Source organism: Xiphias gladius, chromosome 21, assembly GCF_016859285.1.
Source record: "Xiphias gladius isolate SHS-SW01 ecotype Sanya breed wild chromosome 21, ASM1685928v1, whole genome shotgun sequence".
Lineage (NCBI taxonomy): Eukaryota > Metazoa > Chordata > Actinopteri > Istiophoriformes > Xiphiidae > Xiphias > Xiphias gladius.
The window spans coordinates 12,972,185-12,987,951 of NC_053420.1; the positions used below are offsets into that span (position 1 = coordinate 12,972,185).

General features: G+C 39.7%; 1 protein-coding gene across 3 annotated transcripts in view; it reads left to right on the plus strand.

Moving 5' to 3' along the window:
• iars1 (isoleucyl-tRNA synthetase 1) overlaps window positions 1–15,767 on the plus strand; it is a 55,892-nt gene that overhangs the window by 21,881 nt on the left and 18,244 nt on the right. For all 3 annotated transcript variants that reach the window (XM_040159433.1, XM_040159431.1, XM_040159432.1), the window contains exons 14-23: window positions 2,804–2,930; window positions 5,229–5,302; window positions 7,417–7,611; window positions 7,937–8,023; window positions 9,118–9,201; window positions 11,481–11,625; window positions 12,438–12,558; window positions 12,697–12,788; window positions 13,248–13,325; window positions 13,931–14,052. In XM_040159433.1, the coding sequence (XP_040015367.1) occupies window positions 2,804–2,930; window positions 5,229–5,302; window positions 7,417–7,611; window positions 7,937–8,023; window positions 9,118–9,201; window positions 11,481–11,625; window positions 12,438–12,558; window positions 12,697–12,788; window positions 13,248–13,325; window positions 13,931–14,052 (1,125 nt within the window). The remainder of the gene's footprint in view (window positions 1–2,803; window positions 2,931–5,228; window positions 5,303–7,416; window positions 7,612–7,936; window positions 8,024–9,117; window positions 9,202–11,480; window positions 11,626–12,437; window positions 12,559–12,696; window positions 12,789–13,247; window positions 13,326–13,930; window positions 14,053–15,767) is intronic.

The following is a 15,767-nucleotide window of genomic DNA, read 5'->3' on the forward strand; positions in this document are numbered from 1 at the left end:
GGCTTAAGGTGCAGGAAGCTTGGCCACTGTCTTGTGATTTCAGCACATAGTTTCCTGGCCATAAGAGAGAAGAAAATGCAGTGATGATTAAGTGGTCCTAAAATGACTCAGGTTGCACTTTTCTTCTTTCTATCACTTTTAAAACCCAACCGACTGTTCACTAAGCCCGCCTGCCTTAGTTAGTATTTCTACACCTGTCAAGCTTTCCATTCTTACAGTTAACAATGGCCAAAGTGGCAGATTTAACACTCGGAAATTTTAGTAATGTTGGAAACAGCCAGTCTGTAATGTCAGACAGAAGCAGAAAAAAGCAGGCTTCTTATATCTAGCCGGCATCTGTTTATTTTGTTGGCTAAAATGACAACTATTGCCAGCAGATTTTATCAGCTGTAGCGGGTTGATCTAATGTCAGCTCCATGAGGTGGTTGAAAATGCTGTCTCCGGGTGACGTTTTATTGCTTCAAGCTGAGATATTTTAAGATGAGAACCCTGTAAAAGGATCGTAAAAATACCGTCGGTGGATACATTCATGATATCGTGCTCGAAAACTGAGAACAAAGCTAACAGGTCCCAAGCAAAAAGTCAGCTTCCTCACCAGTTGATGATCTGTGTAGAAGACATGGAAATAAACAGCGTTGTTCTTGTTTTGCAGTGTAGAACTAGTTAGTTCTAGTCTTATAAGCCTGATAAGGAAAAATGTAAGATCAGACTCTTATTTAGTTCTAACATAGCCCTGTTTAGCTTGTTTGCTCACATACACAAGCAAGACAGATGTTAGATTTATGCTTAATTGTTTATTTTGTCAAACAGTGTGTTTTTCACTTCAGATAAGAGGAGAAAGGCAGGGAAAGTTTATTTATATTGCACCAATCAGACACAAGCCAATTCAAAGTGCTTTAAAGAGGCATCGAAATACATTAGAAATAAGACATTACAATTGCATTTAAAAGACAATAATAATAAAGTGTTTTTAGGATGAAGACTAAGCCAATGTGCTTGGTTAACTTGGGGTAATTAGTTTGTCTGGGGTTGTTGTGGGGATGTAAACTTCCCCAAATCCAGCATAGCAGGACAGGACTTTTAACCTTAGCCTACATTCTGATATCGCAGCCTCCAGAACCAGCGTCATCAGAACGGGGCATTTTTTTTAACCTAACCTGTAACCCCACAAAACAGTGTAGTATAAAATACCCCCTGGCCTTGGAAGTGATCCTGAGTTAGGTTACAACTGCAGGTAGTGAGCTAGTTAGCTGGACATGCTAGCATTTGCAGCTTATGTTAAAGCAGACAGACCCACTGTCCAGTACATTCCTTACAATTTTCTTCTTGTATTTTTGGTCTTGGAGAGGGTAAAAAAAGATACAACATACTACATTGCTCTCACTAAAGCTCAGTGCTCACTACTTCAACACACGGATAAATCTAAGCTCGACAGACCTGCCGTGCCTAGTAACAGTTGCTAAGTTATGATTGGACAATGACTGTTTAGGGGGCGGATTTTAGAGAATGGTCAGTTGCCCAATTTGTTGCACCTTATCCTTGAACACTATTCTTCTTTTTCATCCTTCCCTTTTCCTCATTTTCTTGTATTTCTCGCCTTTTTTTCCACATCATGCAGTCTCTCAAAACGTCTCCTCGCTGGCCACAGCTTCTATCCCCCTCTCTCCCTCTTGTATCCATCCCCACATTTGTAGAAACATGTACATTGTTAAATGGCTCTTCTATGCGTCTCCAGCACAAGACAGCACGCTCTAAATTCTACATTTAGCGTGAACAGAGAGAGGGAGGGTGAGGGGTGGAGGAGTGGTTGTGGGCTAGCGGAGAGCAGCAGCAGCAGCAAAAAAAAAAAAAAATCATTAAATTGATATATTAGGGGCCTAAATAGAAATGCCTCCTACAAATGGGAATTGATGAACTTGTTGCTTAGCGCGTGGATCCTGACGAGGATTTATACCCCCACCCCCACCATCCCACACACTGTTCTCCTGAGCAACATGGCCTGGCAGAGCAAGAGAGGGGGACAGAAAAAAATGAGAGGAGGAGGAAGAGATTGTGAGATAGGGGATTAAAGCTAGATATCGGTTGAGGCAAAATAGGAGAAGGAGAGAGTAGGAAAGGGGTACAAAGAAGGAAGATGCCTTGGAGGGAATGTTAACCTTTGCAGATGAGCTTCATAAAGAGAACAGCGCAGTTTATTTTTAGGGCTAAAAATTAGGAAGAAGAGGAAAAGAAGCCTGCTCAAAGGAATAATAATGGATATAATAATAATGCTTGCTCTTGTTGTGAGAAAATGTATTGCACATTAAATTAATCACGATAGCTGCAGGTCTTGAGAAATCTTAAAGCATTGAATTCAGATTTCTCAGAAATGGGGTCTTAAAAGGTTTTCAGAAGTCTGTAATTTACAAAAGTCTGTTATACATTTTCTCTTGCCTACTGTAGACAATAATGTTATCAAATGTTTTTGTATCAGATTGCGGGCTGTTCAGAGATGTGATACACACACAAACTATTTCGACAGTGGATCAATCCTTTTTTTTTTGGTTTCAGATCAGTAGCAAACACTGTCACTACTGCTAGCAACAGTAGCTAGGGAGCTTGACTTATAATGGACAAGTGTAGACTTTACTAATCAATATAAATATTATTTTTATACAATATTCAATATTCCTGTTGTCACTGTGTGTCATTTCAGGTGAAATCCTACATGCAGACTTGATTGTCCCTGTGATCAGAATCATGTTTTATATTTAAAATAGTAATTAAAACCATAACACACGTGATAATGTCTCTGTCTCTGCAGGGTTCCAGAGTTTGTGCGTGAGAAGCGTTTTGGGAACTGGCTGAGAGACGCACGTGACTGGGCGATTTCGAGGAATCGTTACTGGGGCACACCGATCCCTCTCTGGGTCAGCGATGACTTCGAGGAGGTCAGGAAAACACGAAACAGGCAGTTGTTATGCTTTAATAGAGCGCTTAATGCTTCTAACGTGTTTATGTACGGAAATCAGAACAGAGTTTGTCTGTGTCATGACCAAATACCAAGACAGTTATTCTTTTCTAAAGGAGCTGATTGCAACTTTGGCAGCACTCACAAATCAATCTGGGCTAAGCATGAGAGGGCATAATTGAAAAGTTGAACTCTCTGTAACACTCACTTTTAAATGAGTGAAGGGAAAAATGTCTTGTGTCTCCAAAGGAAGATTTGTTTGCTGCAAGGGTACAGAAATCCAGCTCTTCTCATAAACTGGCACAGTGAAATTTTTTTCTCGCTGACCTCTTTTTGACACTCGCATAATTTAGCATATCTGGCCCTTCATTGTGATTTTGGATGCTTGTGTAGGAGAGACTTTACAGCATGGCAGAGTGAGGTGACCATGGTGTCAAACCAGAGAGTGTAACGTGACTTCGTACTGCAGTCAGAGTCAGATCCCCTCAGGCACCATTACGGAGTGCCTCCCTAAACTTAGCACATGAATGTTTCAGTAATGTAAACAGCAAATAAACACGAACCTATATGTGGTTGGCTTTTCTTCATGCCAGTTAAGGAGACTTCAAAGGCCCTCAAGACAGCAGTGTCGGGGGGGAGGAAAGAAGACACAGAAAACAGAAAATAAGGAGAGGAGGAGGAGGGTTTCGGAATAAATTAGCCGGTGAAGAAAACGTTGACGCAAAAGACACAAGAAGGGGGTAAAATGAGAGATGAACATGGGGAGGATAATTGGTGGAATAGATAAAAGAGGCAGTGTAGAAAGGAGCCAAGCTGCAAATGTTCGCCCTGTTTTGGATGTTCGTCGCCAAACCCGGCTGAGTATGTGAAGTAGACTGAACTGAATAGAGATGTCAGAAGTGGGTTGTTTGAGCATTTGAAAAATGAAGTGTTGGTCCCCTGGCTGAAAGAGGGACAGCCAGCGACCTGCTTGCTGGAAATAGCACGGTGACTGTTTCCAGAACACTCGCGCTCCCTGGTGCCTCCCTTACACACCCCTCAGCGGCAAATCATAAAACTAAAACTGGCTGTGTATGTGTGTGTGTTTCTCTGTGTGTTGCAGTATAATTTCTGTCTCTCAGTATCTTTTCTTTTTGTTCTCTCTCTCTGTCCCTGTCTTTTTGTGTATGTTTCTTTTACTCTGTCTTATTTTGTGTCTGATGCTGGTTTGTCAGGCTGTATCTGGGCCATGTTACCTGGTGCTGTGGTAAAACTAGAGCAGAGCCTACAGGTTAACTCTCTGAGGAGACCAGATAACACACTTTACCATACTTTCTAAGGTAAAGTTACTCAGGAAGTTTGTCGAAGTAGGACGACTTTTAAGTGGTGTTTTTTTTTTTTTTTTTGGTTGTAGTCTAATACATAAAACAGGTAGACAAATTCATCAGGATTATGAGGTTTAGCACTGATAGTCTTTTGCAGGCTTTGAATAAATGATCCAGATTATGATAAATACGACTGTCTTCAGTTCCTGTGGGTTAAAAAGAATAGTTTGATATTATTGGGAATATGCTTATTTGCTTTTTTTGTTGAGAGTTAAATGAGAAGGTTGATACCACTCTCATGTCTGTACAGTCAATATGTTACTGGGTGGCTTAGGTTAGCAAAGACAGAAGGGAAACAGTTAACCTGGCTCTGTCCAAAGGTTACATCTACTAATTTGCCTAGCAGCACCTCTGAAGCTTACTAATTAACATGTTATATCTCATTTGTTTAATCTTTCCAAAACCAAAAAATGCAAAAACAACACCGTGCTGGGTGTACCTTTTAAGAAAGCGAATAAGAGCATTTTCCAAAATGTCGAATTTTTCATTCAAATAAAAGGAACAGGGGACAAAAGGTAGGATTGAGCCTCCCTAATGTACACTGACATAAAGAAAATTGCATTTGTCCAGCACAGTGTAAAACTTGCTAACATTGCATTATACAAATTAACCTGTTTTACTTGCTAATTTTACAGTTAACTAGACTTTTGTCACATCCACAGTCCAAAAACCGAAAATATTCCATTTACAATGATTAAAAAACAAACAAACAGTATACAAGCAAATTCTCACATGTAGAAGCTGCAACCAGCAAATGTTGCGTATTTCTGCTTGATAAGTTACATTTCTGTAAATTTGATTATTGATTAATCAACTTATTGTCTCAGCACTAATAGTTTATTTTCTCGCTCCTGAATTTGTTACTGTGAATGTTGTATTTGTGATGTGTATTTGTGTTTGCGCTTGCTCACCAGGTGGTGTGTGTAGGGTCTTTGGCCGAACTTGAGGAACTGACCGGAGTCAAAGTAACTGATCTGCATCGGGAGAGGTGAGTCACTCATCAGCTACCAAGATTATCAGCCAACCACCTGAACATGCACTAAGTTGCGTTTCTGTTCACTGTGGCAGTGCAATACCATCAAATTCACATACTGTATGTGCGTACAAGAGTGGACATTTGACATGACGATGTCCATTTTAAATTCGCCCTGTGTGTCTCTAATGTGACCTGTTTGTCTGAACCAGACAAGTGCTGTAGAACACAGATCACTCTACTCTTCTGCTCTTCATCGGCTAATTACTTTTAATCATTTCTATGAGACTGGCCATCTTTACTTGATGGAGGAGGAAGAGCTCGCTTTTGTCCTGCTCCTGTGTTTGGTTGGACGTTGAGAATACTCTGTGGGTCTGGAAGACTTGGAAAAGTAATTAAAATAATTTTAGAAGAAAAATGAAGAAGAATTAAATATTTCAAAGTAAAGAATAACAGATCTGTAATTTTAACTGTTGCAAATGTCAGCAATATTTGAAATTTCAAAGTTGAGGAATGTACGGGAAAATAGGAAACTTGTGCTTTATAGTGGTTTGTAGTGTAACTCTTTATTTATTTAAATCATAACAGTGATGTATATGCATATATGCAGTTACTAGTAAGTAATATTTTTGGAAATACACTTATTCGCTTTCTTGCCAAGAGTTAGAAGAGAAGATTGATACCACTCTCTTGTATGTGATCTTCACTGTTAGCCACGGCAACCTCATGGAGATGGACAGTCCAGCACACAAGTCTCCACAAAACCACAATTTATTGTTTTTGCTCTTTTTTTTGGTAATGATTAATCAAACAAAATATAACCAGTTAATCAGTGAGATTCAGAGTTGCTGGCAGGTGCTTTGGACAGAATCAGGCTACTTTTTTCCTGTTTCAGGTGTTTATGCTAAGCTAAGCTAATCGGCTGTTGGCTGTTGCTTCATATTTAGCGTGCAGATGTGAGAGTGGTAGCAATCTTCTCATCTAACTTTTGGCAAGAAAATGGCCCAAAATGTCAAAGTATTCCTTTAAAATCAGCTGATCAGGAGGACTAAAAGTGATACTTAAGTATGTGTATATGACTTGAGTTGAGTTCTATCAGTTATTTTGTTGGTGTGAATAGACAGTAGTCTAAATGGGATCAACTTGAAAAAGTTTTCTACTAAAGTCAAGATGTATGGATGACTAACTGCTTAATGGATAGACTATAATCAGTCCACATTATAACACGTGAAGTGGCCAGCTAGTGAAGATAATAGCTCTACCTGCATTGTAGGAATGAGAACACTTTAGCAAAACCTTCTGCACAACACACTGCAAAAATCACATATTTAACTACTCAAAATGTACTCAGCAGTGCACTTCGTTCGGGAAAATTCCTGCTTAACACTCTCCCTTCCCTCTATAGGCCATGTAGCAGAGCTCTTAAGTGCAGCAGAGTACTGCAACGGAGCAGCTTCAGTGGCTAATATTAGGTTACCAAAGGTGTAAGCGGCATTTTATAGGCCTGAATGCCTATAATTCTGTAAATGTGTAGCTGGTTTCTGCTGGAGGGGAAAAGAAAGCAAATGTGCTTAATCAACTTTCTGTATATATATTATTTTGATGTTTTATTGTCGTTTTTTTGTTTGCTCAGAATAGGCGTTTGATCTGGATTTAATGGACACGTCACACAGGCTGACATTTTGCAACAACTACAAAGGCCAGGTTGATCTGTTTTCCTCAGCTTAGTCAACTTTTTTGAAGAAACCATGACTTCGTTCATAAGCTGAATCTCATGGAGTCAAAATTTGGAATAAATTAATGCATATCCTTGTGTCTAAAACGTATGCCCCAGAGGAATAACCGACCTTAATCTACTGGTTGTCAGCACAACATGAGCACCACTTTTCTCTTCTTCAACCTCGTTCGTGGAGATGAAAGATTATAAAATTGTTGCTCCGGACTTCACCCAGAAAGCTTATAGACCCATGGATCTATACAGTGTACATATGTGTAAATAGTTCCCTGTGGCACTAATAAAACCTGAAATAAAACAGAACTGGTCAAATTGTTATTGCCTCCATCTGTCTCAACAATTGCACCTCCTTTCTCTTTATTTCCTTCCTTCTGTCCACACTTTCTCTGCCCAGCATTGACAGTCTGACCATCCCGTCGCAGTGTGGTAAGGGCGTGCTGCGGAGGGTCACAGAGGTGTTTGACTGCTGGTTTGAGAGCGGCAGCATGCCTTACGCCCAGGTCCACTACCCCTTCGAAAACAGGAAGGAGTTTGAGGACACTTTCCCTGCAGACTTCATCGCCGAAGGCATTGACCAGACAAGGGGATGGTAAGCTGTGGATGAATGGATGGTTGGATTGAGGGAATTAATGGAGGGATAGATGGAAAAAGGGTGACAGATGAGTATAGACACATTTCCCTGCTGAGTTCATTGAGGGAATTGATGAGAGCAGAGTGTGAATGCATGGATAGACACAGAGAGTCAGGCAGACTAGTGTTTTCCTGAAAGTTCTGAATTTAATGGATATCAAATGATGGAAAATGGAAATTGGTACATATGTTTTTCTTATCATACCTCAGAGGAATGAATTATTGTGCTCTGTCGAACGTTTTACGCTGACCTTGTATATTGGTCTTTTTGTACCCTGCTGCAGGTTCTACACCCTTTTGGTGCTCTCCACAGCCCTGTTTGGCAAACCGCCCTTCAAGAATGTCATTGTTAACGGTTTGGTACTTGCTAGGTCAGTCCACTGACTTCTTGACAAATTCTTCCATTTATTTTTTTCCAATTGCAAAAAACAAAACAAAACAAAAAAAAAACAATAAAAGGTAAGGCTGGCATCTTTCTGTATTTTTCTGTTTGTCCCATAAAAAACTAAAATCCACAAAGCATTAGTCTGTCTCAACATTTTCCATGTACTGTCTGAGACTCACAGCCCCAAGCCCATTGGCTCCTACTGAAGACATCTTAAAAAAAGGGTCACAAACAGTTTCATTAAAAAAAAAAAAAAAAAAAAAATCTAAAAAATTTCCTGAAGCAGCTGGGCACTGTAGTTTTAGAAAACATTACTCAAACAGGAGTGAACCGTACATTTGTTTGGTATTATTTTCAGTTGTGGACTTGGTGCGTTAGTGAGTATTTAAAGCAGAAAGATGTTGGATGTGGGATCAACTCAAAATAAACTACAGTGTTCATAGTAATGAAGGAACATGTCAGACAGTGCAACAGTGTGGCTTACTGGTTTGTTTTTAATTATTTTTGGCCAACAATGGAGGTGAGGCACAGAGAAAATAATATCAATATTTGGCTACATATGTACAGGTAACACTTGTTACCAGGATCAGGTCATTGTTGGTTTTGGTTCTTAAAGGGATTTGTTGAAAATAACAAATATACAGAATATTGCCAGCCTTATCCTTAATATCAATTTCAATCATATTTCTAAGTTTTCTGTAGATATCATTTTGCTCTTTCATTTTTCCCCTATCATGTTTCCTCCACTAATCCACTCTTTGCCCCTCCTCTCAACCACCTTTTTTTTTATTCCTTTTTCTCCCTCGTTATTCACCTGCCCATTCATCTCCTCTTAGTCTTTCTGCTGTTTCTCATGATCATTATGGTACGTGTGCTGTAACATTTAGCCCTTAGAGCTGCTCTACAATAGGGCTGCTTGTCCTCAGCCCCGGGGCCGAAACGCAGCACTGTGCTCACAGGCGCGCTGACCTGGAAGGATTTGACTAATTTGAATACCAAGTGCAAGGTTTCTAACATGCACTTTAGTGCATGCATGCGTGTGTCTGTGCATTAATGCCTTTGCTTGTCCCATTCCTGCAGCGATGGACAGAAGATGAGCAAGCGCAAGAAGAACTACCCAGATCCGGGACTGATAGTGCAGAACTATGGAGCTGATGCCCTCAGGTCAGCTCTGTACTTGAATATGAGCGAGTGAATCTGAATCCGTGTGCCGGTGGCAGGGTTGTGTGTGTTAACATACCTTATGTTTATAGCAGGCATGGTTTTAAAAGGTTTGAATCACTATCTACACTTAACTAGCAATTGTCCCAGTCCTACATACAGAAGACACACACACACACACACACACACACACACATACATACTGTACATACACGTGCATACACACGTTTCTCCTCATACATTCTCTCCTTTGCCCTGAGCAGTAAGGGTGCTATAGCCATATGGCCTAATGAATAAAGCACTATGCAGTTACACCATATGCTCACATATAAACTGATGAAGAGTGTGCTGCAGAGATAAAGAGCGAAATGTGACAGTCTGTTTCTATTCAGGGCTCCCATTTCTTCTTTTCTGGCTTAAAACTTTACTTACTGTGTATCCATTATGGTATCATGAGCTCCATAAGTATTTTCACTGCAAAAATTCAAATGGAAAGAGAACAAGTGACAGACTGAGGCTGTGAGGGGTTTTTTTTTGTTTTTTTGGTTAAAGTATTTTCAGTCAAACTTGGTGAAGAGACAACCGTCTGTCTTCACCTTTGCTCATTTTAAGGTGCACAGATCATTTTACCAGTTAATGGTTCTGTCTATTCTGCATTTTACTGCAAATCTATCTCAGTAGCTGCTATTAAAATCACTCATGGTCTATTGCATGAAGTTGCATCATGTCAGCCTGCTTTCAGAATGTTCAGAAAACCTTTTGTAACCAGTCTAACCTAGTGTGCCTACCACAGACTGTTGTATTGATGTGGATTAATTTGTTATTTGTCAAAAGTTTCTCTATTTGGCTGTAATGGATGGAAGAGATTAATTTGCGCTATGATGCTGGCTAATGGTAAAGTTAGGATTATGCACAAAATTTGAGCAGAACATATTAAAGGTGGACATTTAGCCTAATTGGTAAATCTGATCCAATCAGATATGTTTGACAGCTAAATAGCTTAGCATTAAGAAAATCCAGGCTGCCCCACAACTTTCTTCTGATATTTTCCTGTAAGTCTCCTGTAGTGTTTTCTTAGTGTCCATAGCGAGAGGAGTTTTGGACAAGATTTCTCTGCATTGTCTGCATGAACAAATTATTGAAATTCAAATGCAGCTTTCAGCCAACAGCAGCACTTAAGAAGCGTGTTGCATCTGCAAAATGCCAAACGAATGAACACAAAGTGTTTTTAAGCCCAAAGCAGCTCTTCTTGCTCTGTCGATGATGTATACAGTCAGCTAGCTGCATCTTTTGAGACGGTAGATAAAGCTTCAATTAATGATGTGGTTCACTCGCTCACAGCGCTGTGCATGATTTGCCTGCTTGCAACCCTGTGAGTTAGCAAATGGTTCTGGTTTTTAACAGAGCTCAGTGAGGTGTTCTTACACTTGGCATACCCATACCACAAGTGCGTTACAATTTAAAACATGCAGTTGTATCAGCCTTATATAGCAGATTCTAATCCACGGAAATATATACTTGATCTGCCCGCATACTTATCTTGCATATTGGATTGACAGAGAGAACTAAACATTTTCAGCAGATTAAAATTTCTTAAGCCACTGCTTTACCTAAGTTTCTCTCGTATAGTTTTGTATAGGCCACTGCCTCCCATACATCACCCTTCGCTTGAAACTGTCTGTCATAATGTACATACACAGACTAATAAGATGTCGTGCAAACTGATAACTTTGTGTTATCATGCATATACTGGATGTTCATTCATAGACCAGTTCATCTTGAGCTTGTAAATGTAAGGGAACAACAAATTTAAACAAAAATTATTAAAGTTTAGTAGCTTGGCATTTTACAATGTGTTTTTTTTATTTTAGGGTATAGGTTATTATCTCTTCCAGAATAAGTGATTTTGTTTTACTTAAAGTTTAAATTAGCTGTTGAGGTTCTCCCAGGACACTCCTGTAATGTTGACCTGTACATTCCTATAAAGTACGTTTAAAGTAACTCCGGAGATGTGAATGTGTAACTGGGGCAACACAACTCAGTTTGGCAAAGTTTAATTTTGACTACTTCTCTGTTTTTACATTTCTGTGTCTCCTCAACATGAACATATTTACTTGACTTTTCTAGGTCCACTCATATGTACTGCTGTCAACTTCATTCACATTTAAGCTTTCGTCCTTCCAAGACCTATTTACCTGTGTGCAATCTGTATGCTCTCACGCACAATCAATCCTGCTGCACACTCACATACTCATCAACTCCTTTACTTTCTCTGTCTATAGACTGTACCTCATCAACTCTCCTGTAGTGAGGGCAGAGAACCTGCGTTTCAAAGAGGAGGGTGTGCGAGACGTGTTGAAAGATGTCTTCCTGCCATGGTATAATGCCTATCGCTTTCTGGTGCAGAACATACAAAGGTTACAGAAGGTATGTTTGTAATGAAAACAAAACAAAGTCTACAATGTTCTGTAGATATTCCTGGTATAAAAACCACAGCACTGCTCAGTTAATGCCCAAAGCCAGTTGTACATCTGCCAACCTGTGAGGAAGTAATAGGAGCAGTTTAGACCTGCTGATGAAGACCTGTCAGTGCTGCCACGTACAGACATAGAAAATAAATTCTGCTACAGTTTGAGCTACTTGCACCACCTTCAGGCTATGAGTATCACAGCTTCAATTACAATTCACCTTGTTGCTGTAAAAAAGACCAAAATATGGTTTTTTGAAGATTTTATAAATTCATTTATCATTTATTTCTCTTTCAAAACAGTTATGACCAGGTTTAACGTTAAGTCTTTTCAGGCACTTGACCATCAGATAGGTCAGCCTTTTAACTGTCTTTGGGAAATGGTTACCTGTCAAGCGTGAACAATCCTAATGATAAAAAAAAAACATAACATGCAAATGAGTTAAATAACACTTATAACTTTTATTTTTTTACATTACTACTGCTACTAAAACTCTTCCATTTTGCACGTTAAATTTTTTAAATAAACAACTTCATACACACAAACAGCAATTCTAAAAAAAAATATCATGCTGTTATAATACTATTTGCCCAAAGGTGGCACATACGTCAAAATTGCAGCAGCAATTACTTTTCTTGCCTGTAGATGGTGTGTATCAGTATTTCTACATGTGCAGGTCCAAACCTCTACTATTTGATAACTTGTGTTTATGCTTATGCTTTATGCTTCTCCAATTGTGTTTTTGTGTGTGTGCTTGTGTTTCTGTCTCAGGAGGATGAGATTCAGTTTCTGTACAATGAGAACACGGCAAAGCAGAGTGACAACATTATGGACAAATGGATCCAGTCCTTCACACAGTCCCTTATCCAGTTCTTCAAGGCTGAGATGGATGGTGAGGAATACACACATACACATACACACACACACACACTGTTTATCTGCTGTGATCAGGTCTCTCTTGCAAAAGAGATCTCGATGTCAATGACATCACCTGTTAAATAAATACACCTACAGTAATTTCTTGTTGCAGCTTACCGCCTCTACACTGTTGTTCCTCGCCTGGTCAAGTTTGTGGACATGCTCACCAACTGGTACGTCAGGACCAACAGACGCCGTCTAAAGGTGAGATAACAGTTTTTAGTTTGTGCTTTTTTTTTTAAGGTTAATGTTGTTTTTATGCAATAAAGATGGGGAAGCGCAGGTTTTAAACAGTAGCTCATAGCCAATAACTGCAAATGTATGGAGTGACAGGAGTGGCAATCACTAGCAGTAGTGGTGTCTGATGAGTCAAAAGTATAGCTTTATAAAGTTTTATGTAGGACTTAAATTATTCATTAGTTCAATGGAAACAGTAATACCAGAAAGTTTCTTCATCATCCCCTTCATCTGTGGACATTTTATACCAGTCAGTTTGACTGACTTGGATTGGGCATACGTGTGCTGCTGTCTGCCAGAACACTTTTATCTTTTCACTGTTCCAATAGAAGTGTGTGTGTGTGTGTGTGTGTGTGTGTGTGTGTGTGTGTGTGTGTGTGTGTGTGTGTGTGTGTGTGTGTGTGTGTGTGTGTGTGAACTTTGTAGGGAGAGAGTGGCACTGAGGACTGCCTGTGGGCGCTGGAAACCCTCTTCAGTGTTCTGTTCTCCATGTGCAGGCTGATGGTGAGTCATACTGTTTCTGTGTGTGAGGGACTGAGAGAGAAAAGAGGTTGTATGGGGAAATTTCTCGCGGTGAATTTTTGCTTTTATGTGCACAAGATACAAAGAAATAACGCTGGTATGGAAGAGGTGTGTGTGTGCGTGTGCATGAGTGTGTGCGTGTCTGTGTGTGTGTGTGTGTGTGTGCCGGCATGGCATGGCAATGAATAATGCATGAGCAGTAGGAGTTTTTATTTATAACACATTGAAGATGTTTGCATGCAAGGCGAGAGGCACGCTAAGAGGCAGTTAGTCTAACCCAAATCAATACAGATCATCTGTGAGCTATACAAATTAATTAGCCATGGTTGAAATGGAAGAGAATCACATTAGAAGTAACCTCACTCTGGCAAAATCAGTTTGAACTTTTGCACCATTTGAGTGGAAAAAAAAAAAAAAAAAAAAGAAAGGGGAAAAAATGTGTTTTGTATGTTGATTTTATAGCTGCTTCTGACTTTGGGACCTTTATGTCATGAAATGTAAAATAAGTACAGTACAGAGCTTCTAATAATCTTCCTCGCTTGTATTTTCTCTCATGTCTACTTGCTCTCTTCCGTCCTTCATCTCAGGCTCCCTTCACGCCCTTCATTACAGAGATGATGTACCAAAACCTGCGTCACCTCATCGACCCCGCCTCTGTCGACGAGAAGGACACCAGCAGCATCCACTATCTCATGCTGCCCCAAGTCAGGTACAAAAAAATCTCTTCAATAAAGCATTAATTTTACGGACAAGGACTGCTTCATGGCACAAAAATTACAGAGGACCTTAAATGACAGGTCCAAAATTTATGATCCTTCAATGAAAGTGCCCTGAGAGTTGTCTCTATCCATGCTAAGGGAAGTGGCTGATGCACCAGTGCAGGAACGCCACCTTGCTTGAAATAAAGTGCACCTATGCAAATATAGGAAAAAATTATTGCATTCTTATCAAACATATTAGGCAAAACAAGCAGAATTGCTAAGTCTCACAGCCAAGACTACATATTTAAGAAGTAAGATGACTGTTTACTGACTGTTTAGACCATCATCTAACTACATCCGGTCTCATTCAGCTCAGCAGGTGACATTAATTGATTACCCCACTTTATATTTGCTTTGCAGCAATTATTCAGAGCGGCACTTAACATACATAATAACAATGATAAACTTTATTTGTATGACTCTTTTCATACACAAAATGCAGAAAGCCCTCTTTTGTACATGTGGCAAAAGTCAAGACAAATGGCTCAGTCAGGAAAAACTCACAGCTACACAGTTACCTTGATAATCATAAGCTGGACACACGTTGTACCCAACAGAATTGGGGAAGGCAGTGCTTACCACCTCCGCCAACCAATTCTTGAAGGAAATCCTGTTTTAGTAACAATAATAGCTTTCATTTTCATTTTTCTCTTTAGGGAAATTCCCTCGTTTATTCCCCCCACAGAACAAAACAGAATCAGTGACAGAGTAGCACCCCTCAGACTAGTAGGATGTCTTGTTAAAGTACACCAACAGACGCTAACTGAAACAGGGTTTTAACCAAGTGAATGCAACAAATATAATTTGGTTTAAAAACTGCCGTTCTTGCCTTGTGGTCACCCTGCAGCTCACACAGCAAAACCCTCTTTGTTTTAGCCCATTTTCTCACAGGATAGCCACTGCTGATCCAGAGCCTAATCAGGTTCAGCCAGAGTGTGTGGCGCCTTACTTTACCCCAATCGTGTCACACTCTGAACTCTGCGGAGTAGAAGCTTTTGGAGCTTGAGAGTCCACAGCAGTTTCTAGATCAGTGTCCGGCTTCACAGCAGCTGTTCTCTTTGTGTCTTAACCTAATTTCCTCTCTTCAGTACTGCTGTTTGTTAGCTTCATCTTACTCTGTGATTTTTTTTTTTTCTCACACTTATCCTAGTTTATAAAGCACCCCTCTCATTTCTTTGTAATTCAGGAAATTATTTCATGATTTTCATAATAATTATAAGTGTTATTTCAATGGATCAGTTGGATTCTCTAGATAAAGGTTTGCTTTTGAGCTGTTTCTTAGCAGATTTTCTCTGTGTGCTCATGTGTCAATGCAATTCATGGCTCTCTGTGTCTGCATGATAAAAGTGAATCAGAGATGATGCATTTTCCACACTGGCACAAAGTCAATTCCAACCAGCAACCGGGTCATCTGATAAGGAGAAAGTTCAGTGATATCTTCTCTAAAAATCACTCGAACCCTGTTTGTATTTTTAGTGTAAAAACTTTTGATATCTCCCTTATAGAGTGAAAAGAGTGTGTCCGCTTGTAGCAGAGACCTAGACATACCCACACAAAATTGCACGGGGTTTGCCTGGATTATTAGCCCTGCAAATGGATGCTACTCACAAAATCCGATCATTTCATCCTCTTCACTTGGATTACTAAAATGTGTGCCTTGGTG